Source organism: Tachypleus tridentatus, chromosome 1 (assembly GCF_004210375.1).
Source record: "Tachypleus tridentatus isolate NWPU-2018 chromosome 1, ASM421037v1, whole genome shotgun sequence".
Classification (NCBI taxonomy): Eukaryota; Metazoa; Arthropoda; class Merostomata; order Xiphosura; family Limulidae; genus Tachypleus; species Tachypleus tridentatus.
Genome location: NC_134825.1, coordinates 135506374 through 135528243, shown reverse-complemented (window position 1 = coordinate 135528243; position 21870 = coordinate 135506374). Strand labels below are relative to the sequence as shown.

Here is a 21870-nt window from a genome sequence, read left to right as displayed (position 1 = left end):
ATTCCATCTTAAAGAAAATGAACTTCAAAAAACCAGTATTCATTCATGTTGCAGATATTATAGATAATACTTTGGATACACTGAGGAAACTGTTGAATTTAATAAATTTTTGAAGTCTTATTTCTATCAAGTAAATGCAGTATTTAATAATATAGTTCCTGTATTTTTTAAACGTATAGAACATACTGCTTACTATCTTAAGGGGAGAGCTCTGGCTATATAGGGATTCCAAAATTTCAGGTTAAAAGTTAAAAACATAAATAAAAATGGTATACAGAAAAAAATTATATTCATTTTTTTTTTATAACTTTGAAGGAAGTAAACCGTAACTATGTTTCAGAGAAAGTTTGTCCATACAAATAAGTAATCTTGATAAACTGGGCAGTTACATCTCAACATTTAATACAATCATGAGATGTGGCACATTTGGAACTTTATTACAAGTTATACTATTAACTTAGGTTAACTTTGTCTTGTCTGTGAGGCCTGTACAGTTTGTTATTGATTGGTACTACTGTATTCAGGGCACTTGAAAAGAGAGAAGTAAAAAGGCAGTTTTCCCATCTGAAGAATACTTCTGGTTATTTGGTGATAATGAAGGTCAAATGCAAACTGGAAAATTCAAGAAGTGGAAGTGCCTAGAAATGGAGAATATTGAGAGAGACTGTGTGAGCAAGTCATTCTGTTTTTCATAGAAAAACAAAACATATATATAATTTGCTAGGGAAAGGCAATTTTCCCATCTGAAGAATACTTCTGGTTATTTGGTGACAATGAAGGTCAAATACAAACTGGAAGATTCAAGAAGTGGAAGTGCCTAGAAATGGAGAATATTGAGAGAGACTGTGTGAGCAAGTCATTCTGTTTTTCATAGAAAAACAAAACATATATATATAATTTGCTAGGGAAAGGCAATTTTCCCATCTGAAGAATACTTCTGGTTATTTGGTGATAATGAAGGTCAAATACAAACTGGAAGATTCAAGAAGTGGAAGTGTCTAGAAATTGAGAATATTGAGAGAGACTGTGTGAGCAAGTCGTTCTGTTTTTCATAGAAAAACAAAACATATAAATATAATCTGCTACTTGTGTATAATTTGCCTTGTTAGTGCAAACAGTTTATGGTTAGGCTTAGTATGTGAAAGATTGAACTTGTTTGTAGTAATTACATGATTGGTTGCTAATTACATCTAAACTCTAAGAAGCTACAGCAGATACACAACAATTTTTATGAGAAATTGTAACTAGAATCATGAAAAGTTTAGGTATTTACAAAAGCCAATGTTAAAATTAGGACTCGAGATGATATTGGAATAGATCTTATTCAGTGCTTTCTAAAGACATAGTTTTACATATTTATATCGTTTGATGAAACATATAATAAATTAAAAATGCTTTCAAGGGGAGCCACTTTTTTTTTTACCACCACCTGCAGTTTGTATATTTATCATTAAAATAAGAGAAGCTGAAATAAACTATTTCTTAAAAACTTGTTTCCAGTATATTGAATCTGCAATTGTATGAAAGGTTCTGAAGACTTAGCTATTAAATGGTAATCTTTAATAATCATTCAGTTTTGGTATCCAGCTACTCTAAGAAGAATACTGTCAAAGGGTTAATTAATTAAAATCCTAAATTATCTTACCTCACAAATATTATGATTGTCATTTCTTGGTCAACTATAATAACAACAAAATGATAGGTAGTTAACTGTAAGGACAACTATGACTAAGATTAATTTAATAACTATGAAGTAACTAATAATAAAATAAATCTTTAACTATAACTAAAAAAACAAAAACAATGAGCCAAACAACCTGAACAAAGAACAACTGGTTTTCAATTTTTAATTAGTTGAAATATTACATATTGAGCATGGAAAAGCCTACTGCCAGTGCTGTTTATAATAAGATAAAGACAGATCTTTTAAAATTAACATTTGTAAAAATGGGAAATCACTGCAATTTTTTTTAATGTCTTATGGTAAATTTCAATGGGGAGCATTCATTTTCAAAACTAAAAAACATCAGAAATGAACTTCAAAACAACATGCATCAAAAGATTAAATGCATTGTTTCTTGTAAGTATTGAATCAAGTTTTGGTTTGGTTTGTTTTGAATTTAGTACAAAGCTACTTGAGGGCTATCTGCACTAGCCATCCTTAATATAGCAGTGTAAGACTAGAAGGAAGGCAGTTAGTCATCACCACCCACTGCTAACTCTTGGGCTTCTCTTTTGCTAACGAATAGTGGGATTGACCATCACATTATAATGCCTCCATGGCTGAAAGGGTTAGCATGTTTGGTGTGACGGGATTTGAATCTGCAACCTTCAGATTATGAGTTATGGCCAAGTCGCATGGTCCAGGTCAATGACGAAGGAACTTATTTGAAAATATCCCAATGAATTTGACGACAGACAACTGGAGGTACAACTGTTAAGTATATTGAACTAACTGTGTGTTTTGTTTCTATAATACATTAAATATATGTTTCTGCGTTACCTAATCTCCAAGTGCTTTCTATATTCTTTATGTAAATTTCTTTCTGGTGGTGGCTTGTTAGACTTACCCACAACTGCACACAAAATATCTTGATATAAAATAAATTTATTCATAATTAGTATACAGCTGAACCCAGTGACTAACAGCCACCTGTTACAATAATATGGATGAGATGTTTTAATCATGCATAATTTCTCCCAAATATAATCATTGTCCTTATACTATGTAAAAGTTATGAACAAAACATTAGAATAAAAAATATAGAAAAAAGAATAAATGAACACTGCTACTTGTGTCATTTAAATTAAAACTTCATAATATTAAATGATATGCACTTCACATTTGGTTCAAAATACAGGTTCAAAACAAATGCAACAAGACCCACTATCATGAGAACAAAAAATTAAGTAAAATTCAAAATCTTACATGCATCATAATACAAGGTGAACACAGTTATATACCTGAACTGTTGGGTAAGGTCTCAGTATCTTATGAGAAGGTTTTGGAGATTTTTCAATGGATATAGAAAAATCTTGTCAAACAAGTGACAAAAATATTTGTAAAGATGAAAAAGTAACATTTTAGCTCGCTAGTCTTGAGGTTTAGGGTAAAGCTTAGTTTTTTAGTGAACATAAAAAAAATTAATATAATTTGTTAAGTATAGGATAAATTTCTATATTGGTTAAAATTAAATAAAGCATGTCAAGAAACATATAGTGTGAAAGGTAAAATGTTACAAAATAAATGTGCCAAACTTTTAATGTTTCAGATTAGTTGAAAAGGAAAACAATTGAAGAAACTTTTGGAACATTTTACAATTACAAATTTAGATTTTCTAAGATAGAAAAAAACAATCAGGTAGATTCCATTTTTATGTAATAACATTTACAATCAAAATAAGAATCAAGTTAGTGTGAAGTTAATTCTTGTAATAATCTAATTTGGACTTTCATTTAAGTATACTTTTAGAAATATGTAATACTTAGCAACTAAATTTGAGTATCTCTTTTTTTTTACACATCAACAAAAAACTGTGCCACAAAATTGGCAAATCCTAATAAGACAAGAAAGACATGACAAACTACAGAAGTAATTGTTAAGCTTCTTCTGTCCTTCTGAGCCTTAAGGTAAGTGATACAAGGCAAGACAAAGACATAAGCTAGGCCTGAAAATGAGCCAGAAAATCTGAAAATTTGAAGAATACCAAATCATTTAATAACTACAAAAGATAAAAATGGCCTGTTTATTCAGTACTTCTAAAAACAACTGATGTCATAAAAATTTCTATTCGCTCCCCAAATCAGTTGAACAAAATTCACAAATATTACAATCAAAGATAAATTGGCAAAAATAAAAATCAGTATTTTGCAAATATTGGGAGTCATTACCAATTTCAACAATAATAAAACTAATCCACTAAATCAATGCAAGAAATCAGTTGCAAAACAAATTGTAAAATTAGACTGCCATTACAGACATTGCTCTTCAGCTACAAATTAAAATAATCATGGATGAATGTTTTGAAAGTCTGAAGTAATGTCTGCTCTGTGGATAAGTATAATCAAAATAATTCATCATTTTAAGATCTCATTTAGAACTACTAGAAAATATTTATAGTAAATTTTCTTTAATCCATTGCCATTTATTGACCAAAAACATTACGTAACTTTTACATACAAATAACTTATCACAAATTAATACTAGTTATATACACATTTGTGTATATAAAGTTTTTATTGAAAAGAAAATTAACAAAATAAGAAACCTACCTAATGATAGTTCCTATACGTGGAAAGTAGATAGCAAACAAGATACAAATGATAAGGAGAACACTGTTTAAACAAACTATTTGCTTCAATCTGAAAAAAATGCAAAAACTTTAGGTTATCTAAACTCAGATTAAACTAACTAGCAAATATAAATGTTTTCAAGCCCACTACGTTTATGTAAAATAAGTTGATAGCCAAAAGTTAATAATTCACCTCAACTACATCTATATAAACAATTTTACCTCAGTAATATAATTTAAAGGAAATGATGCATGGCTACCAAAGCAAGTACACAAATCCAATAGTTAATATGCTAGTGTTCTGTATTTACAGTATAATAAAGTTGTTACTTTGATTAACAGTACTGATTATACTATTTCATGTATAAAACTTCTGATGTCTTTACTTTCTAATTTAATTTATTATTATTATGCTTTTATTATAGAAATTGTTCTGTATTGACAACTTAATGTATGTATATGATATTTGATAATGTATGTATATTTTTACAACATTAAGGTTATTGGCAAACATTAAAATGCTTTTGTACACAAAATATTAGGTTTTTGAATTGAGTATTAAGATTTTTTATTTTTTTATTTTTTTACTTCAGAATGTTGACTATCCAACAAGCAAAGTAATTTCCATTTTAAAATTTAAATTATTTTCATACATTAGAAAATTTTCAAATTTCACACATCTTTATCACCTCCAGACAATTACAATTTTTTTTAGGAAAAAAACTTTACATTTTATCTTATTTTCCCTATCAAATCTAAATGTCTGTATGCATTTGGCAAATTTGACCAATCTTTTAAACACCATAAAAATTTGATAAATAAACTTCTATTCATTCTAGAATGACTACAAATTATAACTTGAAAACAAATGTTTAGTCTATGTAGCTTAAATATCATAACATCAAACATTTATATATATTACTATTATTACTTTATTTTGTAAAATACAGTCACATTTCAATTATTATACATTATATATATGTATATAAATTATTACTGTTTACAAACAAGTTCTTGAATTTATTTTTCTTAAAATACAGAACACTAAATCCAAAAATAAAGCAAATAATTATGTCTTCTTGTTACAGCCTTTGTACATGGTTGCTTCTTCACCTACTTCTCTCTGTCTTAAAAATTTTTTTTAGGTTTTTATTATATATATTTGAATAACCAAAAAATCAAATTATTCTTTGATGCCATAAGAGTTTTATTATAATTTCTCAAGTTTAACAACTCAGCTGTATTTCAATCTAAAATGCAAGAAATTTCAAAAGATTATGAACACAACCCAACTCCTTGAAATCTTGTTTCAAAAGAATGAGATGGCATCCAAACACACAAAAATTGCTGAAAGAGCCACAAAGGGAACATTCTTAGCTTTTGACTGGTTATTCACATGTCACATACACAAGTATATAAATGGGACCAGTTCATAAAATGGTAGATCAATAACAGTTTGAATGAAGTCAACAAACATGATGAAATGGGCTTTTTGATACATAACCCATAGCACAAGAGTTAAATCTCATAAGCTGACCAAATCACATGAAATATTACCAAGACTGTAGCTGAAAATATCACTAACAGCATACAGGATGAAACTGCATTCTAATCTTTGAAAACAGAAATATAAGAAATGTATACTTAATTAGCTATGCTGATTTCCAGGTTGTGTTTTAGTTTCTCTTAATATACACAGTTTTCTATTATTGGAATTTATATTGAATAATAACATTTTGTTATTCAGATATTTTGAAATATCTTTGAATTTTAAAATACTAAAGATGTCAATCATCTACTGTTACTCTTTAAAACTCTTGATTTGAAGTTACTCAAAAGTAGTACACTGGTATATATCATGTTCCAAACAAAAATGTCATACATTAAATAATAATTTACTATACAGTTTACAAACACTTGTAATACATCTACTTTATAATCAGGAGCACTCAGAACTTTATATTATTGAAACATAACTTATAAAGCTAATAGGTATGCATGTTTGTTTTATCAACTAATTACATTTTTGATGCAGCCCATTATAATTTTACTAATCACATGTGTAAGTTGTTTGACAGATCACTTCTCCTGCACAGCTACCACTGAAACAAAATACAATTAGGTTATTTTTTGTCATGAACCAACACATAAAAATGTCTTGCCTTATTGTAAACTACTGAGAAAACAACCTAATATAGTGACAAGATACAGTGAAAAATTATGAATAATTATGGTAAAATAATGAATAACTGAAAAAAATTATATTAATAGGTGTTTCAATATACAGTTAAGCCGCGGTATTTGGGGGGTCAACCTGCTTAACCGTGGCTTAAACCTTTGTGACTGAAAAGCCAAAGTCGCCAACAGTTCCGCTGAGGAGCCTCATCCAGGCCATTGTGTGATCATTATAATATTAATGTATAGACTATTCAGATACAATTGACAAGTGCCGTTTTAACACAAATGACCAATGCATTGCGATGGTTCGCTTTTCCCCTTTTTAATAAATAAAATATACAAGACAATTTTGATTAAGATTTATTAATAATATAAAGATTACAATAAAAATAAACCTTTTTATTGTAAAATTTTGTCTTCCCATGTTACATGCGGGCTGCCATTTTAAATCTCGTGGTAGCGATATTGCACAGTTGCATAAATTATTAAATTTTTAATACCGAATTTACTAACTAGCAGTTAAACAATAAGGAAAAACAAATAAAATACATTTCAAACCATTTTATTTCACATTTTTTAAAAACATAACAAATATAAACAAAAAAGTTAGTTTCATGCTGAGTTATTACATTTGAAATTCTTACGAATATACAAGAAACCACATTAAATTTTTATCCACTTTTTACATTATCATCACAAAAATTTTATTCAATTTATTAATTTTAAAAATTACAAAAACAGATAATATAGTTCAAATACAGTTTATTTCTTGGTAAAGTATGACGTTATTGTTGCTTGCTTCTTGCTCATTGTTGCCCTCTTCCTTGCATCTCTAATCATGGACTTTAGTTGTAGTGTTTTCAGTTTGTCTCCCTCATGCTTGTAGTACTGTAGGGCTACCTCAAGTCCTTTGACGGCTTCATCTGCAGTTCTTGTTGAAGGTACTGGGGCAGGATCTTCTTCTTCTTCATCTTCGCTCATGGTCTCTTCTGTTAAAATTGAGGAAGCTACTGGTACATCATCATCAATGGAGAACCACGCTGACAGAATTTCTTGCACGAGAACAGTTGAGTGGACAGCTTTCATTAACTTCTGCTCTGCTTCTTTCATTTCTGCTGGGGTGAAACCAAGGAATTCTTCTTCATCATCATCTGAGTCTTCTTCTCTGTTGCCTTCAGTGAATGGACCCCCAGGGCCTTGTTCCAACACTTCTGGATCGATTCTGCCTTTACCACTTGCCACGTTGTCTCTTGCCGTGTCGCTGCTTCCACCTTCTTAACCAACCACTTGAACTCTGGATCTGCATTAGGGCCATGAAGTTCCTTGTGTAGTTTCTCTGCTTGTGCTTGAATATCTGGTCCAGATATGGGAATTCCATTGTTTCTGGCTTCACAAAATGCATTGAATGTTGCCTTGTCTAACTCAGGATCTTGTGCTGAGTTAATTAATTTTCTCTTCGTTTCAAACCACCCTCATCAAGTTCATCAAGAAATGCTCTTAATTTATTCTCATCTTTAATCCACTCACGCAATGTAGACTCAGATATGCCTAACTCTCTACTAACTTTAGCGCGAGTTTCGCTGTTTTGTATTCTTTTTATGACATTCAGCTTTTGCTGAACATCATGCATGTTTACGTTTGATACTCATGGGGTAGGAATTTGTCAATATGATATGCTCACTATTAATTCAGAAACTAAAGTGATTTCTATTGGGTTTGTGGCCAATATTTATACAATTCCATAAAAATATCAGATTATCGAATTAAAAATAATACTTTAATTATTGATAACTTTTTCACGGATTTACTGCGGATTAACTTTAATGTATGGAGAGGTGTGATTTGGTAACAATGGCAGGCTCCATAAAGCTGACATAGAGAGCAAATAAGGTAGATTAACGGTCGATTTCTATTGTAATATATTTTATTTATTTCCCAAATTAAAGGAAATCCTTTTTAAATATCCCCTTGAAATTATAAAGCCAGGATTAAATTTGTAAGCAGCGTTTTTACACGTTCTTAAATTAGAGGTGAGCCGGGATAATCCTCGCTCACAAGACTTGCTACAGCAGCTTAGGTGATTTTGCAGTTTACTGGTTTGTGGCTTAATGGCACTCCACTGTACTTTTTAAGACAAATATGTCATTTTAATACAACAAGCTTAAACTAGCAAAATACTGTGAGGAACAGGTTTAACTAATTTATTAATTGCTATTCAATAATTTAATTTTTTCATCCGAAGTATGCACAGATGTAGCATTTCCAAATCTACAAGAATCTCGTTGCTTGAAGTACAAGAAGTTTGCAAAAACATAAAATAATTACCTGTGTAATGTTATGATTTTGTTTCATTTTTAATAACTAAATAAACAAAGGGTTGATTAATTTTCATCTGTACTAATTTCATATGTATTTTATTGCAAAAAAAGTTGGGGTCACACAGAAAAATTAAGATTTTTTAAAAATTAATGCTCAGAGCAGTAACGTTTCATGACATAGGTTAGAAACCACTGGTATACACAGTTACTATTTACAATATCAACTTATTTACATCTAATCTTTGTGAAGGAAATACTGAAAATTGTATATAATTGAAACTTTTAATTAAAATACTTATTTAATTATATGTTACACAACAGTTCTGACTTGAGAACAAATGCTGGTCAAAAGTAAATTACCTGCTGCCAATCTCTGAGTTCACAACTTGTATATATAATTTCAAGTACAATAAAATCATACAAGTCAAAATATCAATAATCTTACCCTGGATAAATGCATCCAAACAAAAAGTGCATAGCTTGAATTCTAAGTAGATATAAAATTAGTGGAAACAGGGTGAACACTTGGAAGAATAAAAATAATCTAGTCAAAAAGGCCATCAAATCTGAACTTCCAAAGTTGTTCAAAATGTTCTGCAGAGAAATAACAGAAATGATATAGTAATTCAGCTCTATAAAATAAGTTTATATCAAAAAGAACTATTCTTAAGAAAATATTTTCTTAAGTTTGACATTTAAAACTTTGTGATTATTTGTACCATTAACTTATTTGATTAATCAACTTGTGTATACAGACTTCCACTTTCAACACAGAATACAACTATTCACTGGTTTGATTTTTCTTGTTAATTTTAAGTTAATTTTCAAGAATTTCTAATTCATAAGTAAAAACAAAAATAACCGTAAGTGATCAATTTAACCCTAGAATTACATCCAGGGTTAGTCTATATGACCTACATTGACTTTTAAAGATGTATGAACTTTTTATGCACCAAACTGCTCAAAGGTCTATAACCATATTTGTTACAGAGTCCCAAATAAATTGTTACTTACTCACACACAACACTGAATTTTGGTCCTACTAATTACTGCTGAGTTTCCTTCATACATCACAATAAAAATTAAATGATCTCATTCACATTTTTGATCAGTTCTTTACAATACGTTTTGTAACATTATGTAACACATTGAGCCCACTGGTAGTAAGCAGCATAAAAAAGTTTCAATAATTGGAATGTTAACTAGAATGAATTCATTCTTTTAATACATACTATTAAATAACCCATGAATTCACCCTTTTAAAAAAGTTAAAATAATTTCTAAACTCACAAATATTTTATACCAAATAAGAAAAGGGTGTGAAGAGTCTCTTTGTGCTCAGAACCAGCAAATTTAAAGAAATATAGCAAAATAATTCCCTAAAACTTAAGGATATCTTTCTAAGATTTCACAAAAAATATTCTTCCATTGATATGGACATATCTAACTCCAATAACAATGTGCATGAATCACAACTTAACCTTTCTTAAACATGTTTTGATTTTCCTGAACCCATTTCTCCCAAAATATGTCATGCTATTGAAAAGAGTATTGATAAACTTACAAATGTATAAATATAACCTCACCATAAACAAACATTCTACACACACTAAGCTAAAGTGGCAGACAACCATCTTTATGAATGTTAGTGTTTTAAATTGTTTGACTTGTTGTTTTCACTTATAAACTACTTTAAGAATACTACAAAATTATAATTTATCAGTACACTTTCACAACGTACACACAACTGTGAAATCTTATAACCTTCATAGGTTTTATTGGGTTATTTTTACAATCATATTCCCCAGAAATTTAGCAATAGTAAATTGTGAAATAAATTTATGGTATAAAAAATAACTTTAATATTCTATTCATATAAATAATACTATAATTAAAGCAATCATTAAACTTAAAATTGCCACTAAAATATTTATGTATGATACAAACCCTAAATGAAACTCCAACCCCTATCTAAATTAATGTGTATTGCACAAGTATATCACAAACTCAAATGTATCCTCCATGAATACTCATATCTCAAAATATGCACACTTTTGATGAAGTTAAAGAAATGTTTGCAGAATGTCATCCACTAAAGGGCAGTAGGCTTAATGGTGCAGTTGTCACTCAATGGAAGACCACTTCCTTCTTGTGCAGGGAATAAGTTTAACTCAAGAAAGTGTGAGAACAAAATGTATTCTCAAAAGAACCTTCTGTTAAAGCTTTGCACAGACAAGAAGAATAAGACTGTTAGGGTAGTAAGTCATACCATGCAGTAAGTGAAAAATACTTACATGAATTACATATACTAGAATAAGCAAGTATAGGGAGAAAATTTCCACACTTGATTTCCAAAGCTAGTGCAAGAACCACAATTACAACTCAAAAAGTAGGTTGAACACCATCCTGATTTGTTTTGTAGATCATATTCAGAGATGTAAGAATATATGGTAAACATCTGAAAAGGCTGAATAACTGGTGACATGGTCAAACTGTGGCCTGAAGTAGGGCTATTTTTAGCTAAATCATAAAAAGTTGCATGCAACTAAATTTTTTACAGGAGATCTAATATACTTTTAATTACAACAATTACTGATTTATCAACTGATATGTTACAGAAAATTTGAAAACAAAATTCATATTAAGTCTTAGAGCCATAGTTTACTACATAAACCAATGTTTTTGTATGATTTGGGGTTTTCAGGTGATTTTACAGCCTCACTATGAAAATCCTAAGAGAGATAAACTTGGTTTGAGACCATTGTTTGAATTCTGTGAGATTAACTCAGTCAGTGTAATAAATTTCAGCCTTCTACCACCATTACTCTTGCAGCTATAAGCAGCCAAAGTTGCCCAAAAATGAATTTGCCAAAAAAAAATAATTAAATTTTACAGGGCTGTAAATCAGAAACTATTAGAGATATTGATCTAATCTTTGGCAACTTTTCATTATATGGGTAGATGAGCACATGTGAATTTTTCAAGGCATTCTGTGGGGGTCACCTGGAAAATTTTCCAAAATCTGGATGATTTGACATGGAATGACCCAAAAGCATCATGGTATTATCAGAACCAAGTACTGTATCTGTGAATGGAAGGAATGATGTTTGGACTGAATCAAAATAAATTCTTTACATTTTCTGTCAAGTAAAAAGTGCTGACAAGAACAACAACACAGATTGATTTCTTACATCATCAACTAACACCTTCTGGTATGACTCAACTGGTTAGTTTTACCAACTGTGTTCTTAATAACAGTAAGTCCTCCATCACCCAAACATATTTGAAAATAGCATTTTTGTGATGTCATTGATGCCATGTACCCTGAGAAATCTAAGAATGTTACCCTAGTTAAATCTAGTCAAGATATCTTGAAGAAATGTCATGAACTTAATCTCCAAGAACAGGTATATACTGGTAACCAAATCAAACTGAAAGATTATAAAGACAGTAATATTAAACTGGAAAACAAGTTTGAAAGACTAGCACACATGATTGAGAAGAAAACCATGTCTGTACGTAATTCCAATGCTCATGATTTTAATGATAGAATTACAAATCTATATAATTTAAAACTTTCCAAAGATCCTAATTTTGCTATTTTGGGTCAACTTACTGAAATGATAACTCTTGATACCAATTCATCTCTTCACCAATCCTACATACAAACTAGTATTCAGCAAAAAATATTCTTCCTTTGATACAGACATATCTTTCTTCAAAAACAATGTGGATGAATCAAAATTTAACATTTCTCCCATACATTTTGATTTTCCTGAACCCATTTCTCCCAAAGTATGCCCTTCTATGGAAAACAGTATCAAGAAATGTATAAATGTTGAAAAAATTTTAAATAGCTTTAATAATTATCATGTAAAACCAAACTTTCAAGAAATGAATGGCTAGCTAACAATGAGTTAAGAAAGATCACACAATTATGAAAGTAAAAACAAGAGGAAAAGTTGTGTTTCAATGCATACATCCACTCGTGTAGAAAAGGTTAAGGGATATCTCGATGATACGTGAAGTTATGAACCACTTAACAAAGACCACACAAAAGTAGAGAAAATATTATAGACATTTGAAGGACTTAAAGTATTAAACCTCTTTACTCATGCATCTTTAGACAGTCTTAGATCAACTCATCCCAAACCAATACATATGGATTATCCCAAATCACATGACATACTTCTAAACCCCATAATCTTCACATGCAAATCTTTTTAGCATCTTTATAACCTGGATTATTAAGGCATTCGACAATTTTCACACACAAGATTTTAAGAAATGACAGCAAGAAAAGAAACCACCATATCAAAATACTACTTCATGAATTACACCTTTCACAGATAAACCCTTTACTACTTATTTTGTAACTGTGTAAAGACAACAAACAAGTTCAGAAAAGATGTTTAATTACTTGTATCCAACATTTTGGCTTATGTTGTTATCAAGGGTCTATGAACATCACAGGTTACCAAACTGATTTTAAATGACAGTAACCAAAAATAAAATGCAGCTACAACAATATAACAGAATAGCTTATGTGATACAAATATAATTGAGCAGTTTTAAGTCATTGGTTATAACAGAAAAAATGATAACAACAACATAAAAAATATATAAAATAAAATTGATAAAACTAATAATAATAGAATATTAAAGAAGCCACACATTATACCTATTAATGGAAGGGCATCTGAATCGAATCAGAATTGCTTCCATATAATTTTTGTCCAGACAATTGTCACACATTTCTAAAATTTTGATTGTGCAAGGTGTCAAGTTTCCAATATCATGAAGGTATTCTTTGAAACAATCATGTATTAGACAACTGGACTGAACTACATATGTAGGTGAACAGTGTACATGCAATTCATAGACAATGTTTATGAGTGCAGTATTTCTCTGAGCCATTTCAATTTACAAAAACCTTTTCAGATTTACATGTATTGTTGTTATTCAAAGTTAAATAAATTAATATATCCTTCATTTTTCTACCTAGTTTTTGTAAAATTTTGATATTAAAATCAGATCTTCTAATTGTTCGATGAAAACCAAGTAGTTAAAAGTTCATCCACAAAGAGTATAATCCATGAGACAGTGTCTTATTGTCGTAATATCTTTAAGTTGTTTGTTAAAATCTTTTGAGTAAAAATTATGAAATATCTTAACAATGTAACAACAGGAGTGGCCACCTGATGACGGTAGTTTCTAAAGTTTGATCCTGGCTTGCATCTTACTGTCCCATGGTTTTGTAGATTTTGTCAATTCTATCAAGTTGACCAATAATGACACCTCATTTGGCAAATGGTAGATGCAAGTTGTAACGCAGAGAAATAGGTTGAGCATGTGGTTTATGACAAAGAAGTAAGAGGTTTGCTGTTTATAATAGTGACCATGGCATTATGAAATGGTATAGATTTCTGGACACTATCGGAATGAATAAGTGAACAATATGTCAGAATGTTGATTAATTGAGAAAATCAGCCATTTCCAAAAGAGATGGGAATCCATAACCTCATATACCACAAATGGCATCAAAATATCTGTAACATCTAGTTACTTCAAGATTAATTTCAAACTTTCACCAAGTTAGAGCTGATGATTAAAATAAATGCATAAAAACAGAGGCCAAAATGACAGCAATATTATTGCCCATAGCAATGCCTTTCATTTTTTTGCAGAGATTTGAATCAAATTTGAAGTAACTGTTGTTGAGAATAAATATCAAAGAATTTTCAATGACTTCTGTAGGAAAATGGTAGTATAATAACTTTTCAATCTGAAAAGATTCATAATCAAGCTTGTATTTTCTTCTATTGAAATGGAAAGATACAAATAAACAACATCAAGAGTAAAAAGGACAGTGATCAACTTTATCAATAAATCATCCCCATAACCTGCTGAGAAAGTCAGTGTTATTAAGGGGGTGAAAGTATTATGTTGAGGATAGGATAAAGTAACTTTTCAAGTAGCCATTATATAGATGCTAGAAGAAAGTTGGATATGGAACCTATAGGTCTTAGGGGTGTGTCAGGTTTATGATCTTTGGGTAATCCATACAGTTTGAGGGCTTTTGAATGAGCTGGCCTAATGTTGTTAAGTAGTAACAATGGTGCTTATTTTAAATTTCTCCAAAATATCTTTAACATTATTTCTCAGTTTTCTTAAGAGGTTCATAAATAGATGTATTATTGAGATGAATATTAATTTTTTCTATGAAGCTAAATATATTTCTCACAACAAAATCATATATTTGTCATTCACTTTAACAATTACTTGATCATTTTTAACTTCTGATATTTAATCATCCATTTTAAGAAATTTTAAAAAATTCAGCATGGTAATTTCTAAAACTATTTAAATTCCAGTCAACATCATTTCTGAGAGCATTCTTGAAGCTCAAAGGGTACACAAATAAGATTAAATTGCAATTCACCTACACTTGTTATAAGAGTTAGATATTTTATATTGGAAGAATGTTTTTTCTTGAACTCTTAGTTTGTTGAAGCATTGGTGAAGAGATGAATTAATGTCAAGATTAACCTACTCAGTAAGTTTAAAACTTTAAAAGTTTTGGCAACATCCGTATAGTACAGATGTGCTAGAATTTGAAAGGAAAGCACACCTGTGAGGCACAGCACAACTTCTTGAACAGGTATGCTCTCTGCATAACAATTAGCACAGTAACACAACTGTGGTACAACTGAAGTCAATGAAGAGACATGCAGCACTGAATCAGAATGAGTCAGTATGGTGTTGATAAACACTGAAAGGGTTGTGTATATGCAACCATTTTACCTTATATATATATATATATATATATATGTTCCCAAGAAAGTGCCTTGAGCTACATCAGATTACAGCAAGTGTGTTCCAATAAAACTATATCTTATCAAGGTACTTCCAAGAAGTCTGTCCTGGTAAGATATTAGATCTGCCACTTGGGTCAAAACTCCTGGGACATGACTGGCTTACAACCAATTATGATGGATGTGAGCCTAAAGACAAGGTCAAGAGCATGGAAAAAGTGGTCTTTATGGCAACTGCCTCTCTTTTTTTCTTATTTGATTAAAAGAAAAAAGTTTAAACTCAAACTTTATAACTTTCTTTCTCATAATCAAAAAATAAAGGTAATAAAGAATGCACTAGAAATTGTAACCAAAGTTTAAAATAATAAGAACAAAATGTTAATAATTCTTAATGAAAAAACATCTTTTTAATCAAGTACTGCTGAGGAATAAAATAAGCCTTTGCTGAAACTCAAGTACTCATAGAGTTTACTGTGCATTGAGAATGTGTCACTCTCCTGGTGAGGGTGAACTATAGTTTCATGTTTACTACATCAAAAACTGGTGCAATACACATTAACTCTACAGCTACAAACACAGTCATACTGACTAAGTTTGTAACTATGGAATACTCTTTAAACCTTCCATATTACAACTTTTAACACAGTAAGTGTATCTTTACAAAATTTGGCAGATTTTCAGTGAACATTACAAGTCTTTTGTACATAAAATATGAAATTTTTAATGAATTTCCCTAAAAATTTATCCATGAATATACCAAGTCTTTTTTTCACCAGTCAATGAGCAAAGTGATTTTCATGCTAGATTAAAAATACTTTTCTTCACCTTAAAAATCTAAAATTTGATTTGAGCAATCTCTAAAAACTCATGATTAAATTTCAAATGCTTATTCAGTAAAATTTAATACTTTTTCTCTTATTTTCTCTACTCTGTACAAGGTTAGCCAAATTCAAAATAAATCTAAATTACCCCTTTTTCTCTTTCTAGAATGGCTTCATGTTGTAACATGTAACTACACTTATTTATCCTAAATAACTTTAAATTTGTAACAGTATACATGTGTTTATACTTTACTTTTATTGCCTTTTAAACAATTTCTAACTAATATTAGCACCATACAAGTTGTAAATCACTTAGCAAGCATGCAGCTCATGTTATGCTATCAAAGTAAATAATGTACAAGATACCCAGAAGCTGCTAGCAAGCATACATCATGAGAAATTTTTATCCCTGTTATTATTCATTTTACCTACCCTAATATTATCTAATCTAGAAAATTATCAAATTTTACATTTTAGTTACTAATATAATAATAGATAAACAATACACGAGAAACAAGACAAAGTACTCTTTTTTTTAAAGGACACTTAACCCTACTCTTTCTTCCTAGTGGTGCTATTGCACTGATTTGTTTGTTTGTTTTGGAATTTTGTGCAAGGCTACACGAGGGCTATCTTTGCTAGGTGTCCCTAATTTAGCAGTGTAAGTCATCACCCCACCACCACCACCAACTCTTGGGCTACTATTTTACCAACAAATAATGGGATTCACCGTCACATTATAATACCCCCACAGCTGAAAGGGCGAGCATGTTTGGTGCAATGGGGATTCGAATCTGCAACCCTCAGATGAGTCAAACGTCTTAACCCACCTGGCCATGCCAGGCCTGCACTAAGTAATATCTTATTTTATTAAGTAATGTACTGAAGCACTCAGAATAATAGCATGAAGAAACAATGTATCCTAACCATCACAATTTTTCAGCAGTCTTTCTAACTATTCAATAAGAGTCATTAAAAATTCAACTAAACTTGTTGATGTGTTTTTCTTGAGAATAAAGCTTGATTGAAAGTAAATCTGACAATGCTCTGTACAGAAAACAATGTAATATAATTACTTTTGGCTATAAATAATATGTGGAAAAATGGATCTGATTTTCCATTTGATAGCTCTGTAACCCAATAAGTTAGAAAATTACACTTTGTCTGAATTATGACAACATTATATTAAGTAATTTTGTTACATTTTATACTTCTTGGGAGGGGCAGATATATTAGAGAAAAGGTGATGACATATTTTTGTTTTGTTTTCAGAAAATACATTAAACAGAAACAACACAGAATAAAATATGTAATCATTAGCTGTAACTGAATTATGCTTCTGCTAATAATCAACAAAAGCTAGGAACTTGAATTTATGCTCTCTTCAATATCAGTTTCTTTGTTAATAAGGGACTGGAAGTTTTATAACTTATTCTTTTAATTTAGTTACTCAAAGCTTGTTTTGTATTTCTACTAAAGTTCCATGCCATTTTTAAATGATGAATCTTACTTTTAAAAATGTTTCTTTTCAATTAACAATTTAAATAGGTAGAAACCACATCCATCTGACCTTCAATGTCTCATTTTATAGCATACAACAAATTATAATAACCTGTAAAATACTCATATTTCAATTATAATATTTAATTAATAGAATTTTCAAGTAACTTCTTAAATAAGTTCACAACAGACTTACATCAGCAATACAAAATTTCTTCAGTGGAAATGTAACGTACAGCAGTACTCCAATGAAAAGATATGTAATGCACACAAGCATGAATGCTATGCTTATATCCCTAACCTAAAAGGAAAAAAATTCACAAGTTGCTCTGATGATTAAAAGTTCAGACCTGAAATACAGTTATACAAGTGTTTAAACATATGAACAGAAATGCAAAACATTAATTTAAAATATTAATAATTATTGTATATAAAATATTTCCCTTCCCTAAGATAGTGTAAATACATGCAGTTTTGAATTTTATGTCTATCTTTTTATTAAATTTTCAAATCAACTACTAAAATGTTCCTTGAATCTTATAACTTAGCTATAAGATACATGAGAAAACTTTGAAATCTGCCTATAAACAGGTTGAATACAAACTACCACCATAAGTAGGTTTTCATAGTCACCTTTAATTTTACTTTTAATTTTTGCTATAAAACCATATGAATATTAAGAAATAAAACTGAAATTGTTACCAGTTCAACCAATCTTCTGTATAACATGGTTAAATTTGGAAAAGCTTGTATATCCAACTAATAATAATGAATACTTGCAAAGTCAACAGAATTCTAAATATGACAAATGTTTGGGAAATAATGATGCTGACATGTTCTCACACATGTATTTCGGTTTACTTTATTTGTATAATTTCATAATAGAGCCTTCAATGCATCACGCAGTTGTGTTGTACTAATTCAGTTGCCTTCCCATCGGATAAACTGATTTAAAAATCCATAAAGTACACTTTGGCAAATCCTTTGAGCTCATTCTTGACAAGTGAACAAATCAGTACACAGAACTGAAAAATCAGTTATGTTCCTATATTTATTGAAACCTCTCTCCATGAATTCAATCACTTTGTTAGTAATTTTGTTGAAGAAACTAAGTTTGGCTGATTTTGTAAAAAATATTTTTTTTTATGATTGGACCAGTTCTTTTTTTAAAAAATCCAATGAATTTCATTTCTCTTACAACCATAGCTTGTCTTTGAAATATCTTTTTCAGTCCTAAAAAGACAGGGATCTTTTATTTTGTGTAGTTGTGAAATAGCTCAAGACATGTAGAGATCACTAATTTATAGTAGCTTGCAGGTGAGATTTATTTTATACAGTAAATCATCCATACAAAACAACTAGGATAAACTAGTACATTGATAGGTTACTTTATCTTCATAATATTATGTTCTACTGGCCCCTGTGAGGGTTATGCCCTATATAGAAACTGAGTTTCAGAAACCACTCCCAACTGATATTGTAACTGCAATAAAAGCATCAATTCTGGATTGGTTGTTCTAACAGCTATTTCCATAAGATTGCTTAGAACAACTTCACTAATAAAAACTGAGGAAAACGTTATTGAAACTGACCTCACCATGTTCAACTGTAGATGACTAAAGATGCATGAAAAAGTGTTTGGCTATCTTCTCTGATTGGCTTATGCCTAGAATACAATCAATCAAAACCGAGTAGCAACTGCCAATATGAATTAAGATTTTGTTGGACAAAAATGGAATCAGCTCCTTCTGCACCTTTTCCAAGATAATGCCCACCATAGTACTGACTTTACCATCTTGTAGAAGCCTCAAAATGTTTAACAAACTGAATGGTCATTTTCATCTGTTCTGTGTGGCTCACATCTGGAATATAGATGATCACAATTGAATGATATTTACATCTGTAGCTTGAATAAAAAAAGTTTGGATTGGCTCACTCCACCTGCCCTTTTCCAGATATTGGATGTCTTTCATGATAATTTGTGTTATTTTACGAAGTATGGTACATGGCTTCAACATATTTGATGGTAATTTGTGTTCTTTCACAAAGAATGATACACATATTCAACATAATGTGGTAAATTTTGTTCTTCAACAAAGTATAATTTGTGTATTGAACATAATTCATGCAATTTTTACTACTGAGTGTGAAGACCTTCTTCTGACTTCCACAAAAAGCAATATTCTGACATCTGGTGACATCTTTAAAAACTTAGTACCAATGTACACATGCAACTTTTTTACAATAGCTATCTTGTAATTTATGATAAAGTTAAATTGTCTTTAAACAGCAAAAAATCTCTACTTCAACATTCTACAGTTCATTTGCAACCATGATTTCACATACTCAAATAAAATAAAATGAAGTACATCTTTACTACTCACTTTCTTAATATAAAAAAATAATAATATCCTTTCTTGAAATAGTAGAAATACAGCTTACGTTGTTTTCAGGATTCTTTTGGTTCCGACAAAGAGACAAAATACAATTATGGATGAAGAATGCTAAGGACAACACTCCAGATAGTGCAGGAAATGATGGCATGTATACTAAATAAATCAATTTTAAATTATTAACATCTCAAAAGTTCATGTCTTATATACCACACTATCTGTGACATAATCTTAACTATGTTTTGAAAAAGAATATTATATTTAACATTAATGCTATACACAAGTATTCTCTAAGATACAATACCAAGAATTAAAAACAGCTCAAACACAATGCACCTATAAATTATTAAAAATTTTTTGTTTACCAGTCCCAATGGAAAGTTTTACATTTGGTAAGAATTTATTTTTCCTTGAGAACATATTTATACAACGTGTATTACTCACGTGATATTCCTTCTCTGTTAGTGATTACACTGCTACAGACCCATGTTCCTACCTTTTTTACAATGTCAAGTCATATGGTCTGAACAATAACTAGTGAACATCAGCTTTAATAACATATATATCTAGAGTTTAAATACAACTAGGTAGTTATATTATTAAAAAAAAGCAGTAATACCTGGTTTTATGCAATACTGAATACCAAGAGCTCTTGTATACATAACAAAGTATTATAGTTCATAAAGATCTCAGAATCTTTTAAATTTCTTTTGTTATTACATTCATTTTTAAAAGTATTTGTTTTTAATTCATATCTGTTTAGCGACTACAGAAAGTTTCTTCTATCACAAAACATCTGATAAGCTTTTGTTAGATTTTCCAAATATAAAGTAGGTGATGACAACAATTCCTCCTTTTTTGAATATTAAGTTCACTGCATCAAATAGCAAATAAAAATCAAATAACTTATTATTTATTGAAAATAAACTATTTTATTAGGTATATAAATTGATTTCAACCAAAAATATTGTCAGCAGAAAACACAATACCTATCCTAACAAAGGTAAGAGTAATGCAATTTTGAAACATAATGAATAAATATTGATCCGTTGTTGTTTTTATTACAACTGCAATCAGCAAAACAAAGTATCAAAATAAATTCACTTATAAATATTAACAAGGCTCACTAGATATATAAACTGGTTTCTGACCCATATTAAAATAAGTGAAAACGGTGTTTATAAAACACCTATGCCTATACTAATGTTATATTTTTTGTTTAAGTTCTCTCAGTTTCATGACATAGTAACTGTCCATGAGACTGGGGAAGATTTACTTTGTACCAGTCACCTCTTGACCTGCAAAAGTTACTCAGAATTAGAAATGTGTTATAGTACATGTTGTACAAGTTTAATCAAAATTCATAAATTTACTCTTGAGATATCTTGTCAATGTGCTTCAGGTATATGGGGAGAGGGTAAAGCAGAATGCCCCAATCTTTGGTGTTTCTAAATAAGTCACAACAATTGAAATTCTAAGATGGAAGGAACTATTTTAATGTTTCTTAGAAACAGTGTCTCACAAAAAAATTTTGGAAATTTTACAATCTAAAA

The 21870-nt window shown here is 30.0% G+C and overlaps 1 protein-coding gene across 13 annotated transcripts in view; it reads right to left on the bottom strand.

The window, feature by feature from the left end:
• Nucleotides 1-2590: 2590 nt before the first annotated feature.
• The window catches only part of LOC143224941 (sodium-coupled neutral amino acid transporter 9 homolog), a 69470-nt gene continuing 50190 nt past the window's right edge, over nucleotides 2591-21870 (bottom strand). For 10 of the 13 annotated variants that reach the window (XM_076453471.1, XM_076453509.1, XM_076453535.1 and 7 more), the window contains 5 exons: nucleotides 20367-20473; nucleotides 18121-18225; nucleotides 9234-9382; nucleotides 4273-4362; nucleotides 2591-3688 (listed from right to left, as the gene is read on the bottom strand). In XM_076453471.1, the coding sequence (XP_076309586.1) occupies nucleotides 3517-3688; nucleotides 4273-4362; nucleotides 9234-9382; nucleotides 18121-18225; nucleotides 20367-20473 (623 nt within the window). In that variant the 3' untranslated portion in view covers nucleotides 2591-3516. Of the gene's footprint in view, nucleotides 3689-4272; nucleotides 4363-9233; nucleotides 9383-18120; nucleotides 18226-19516; nucleotides 19787-20366; nucleotides 20474-21870 lie in introns of those variants that run through there. The other 3 variants (XM_076453490.1, XM_076453544.1, XM_076453552.1) reach the window with 3 other exon arrangements.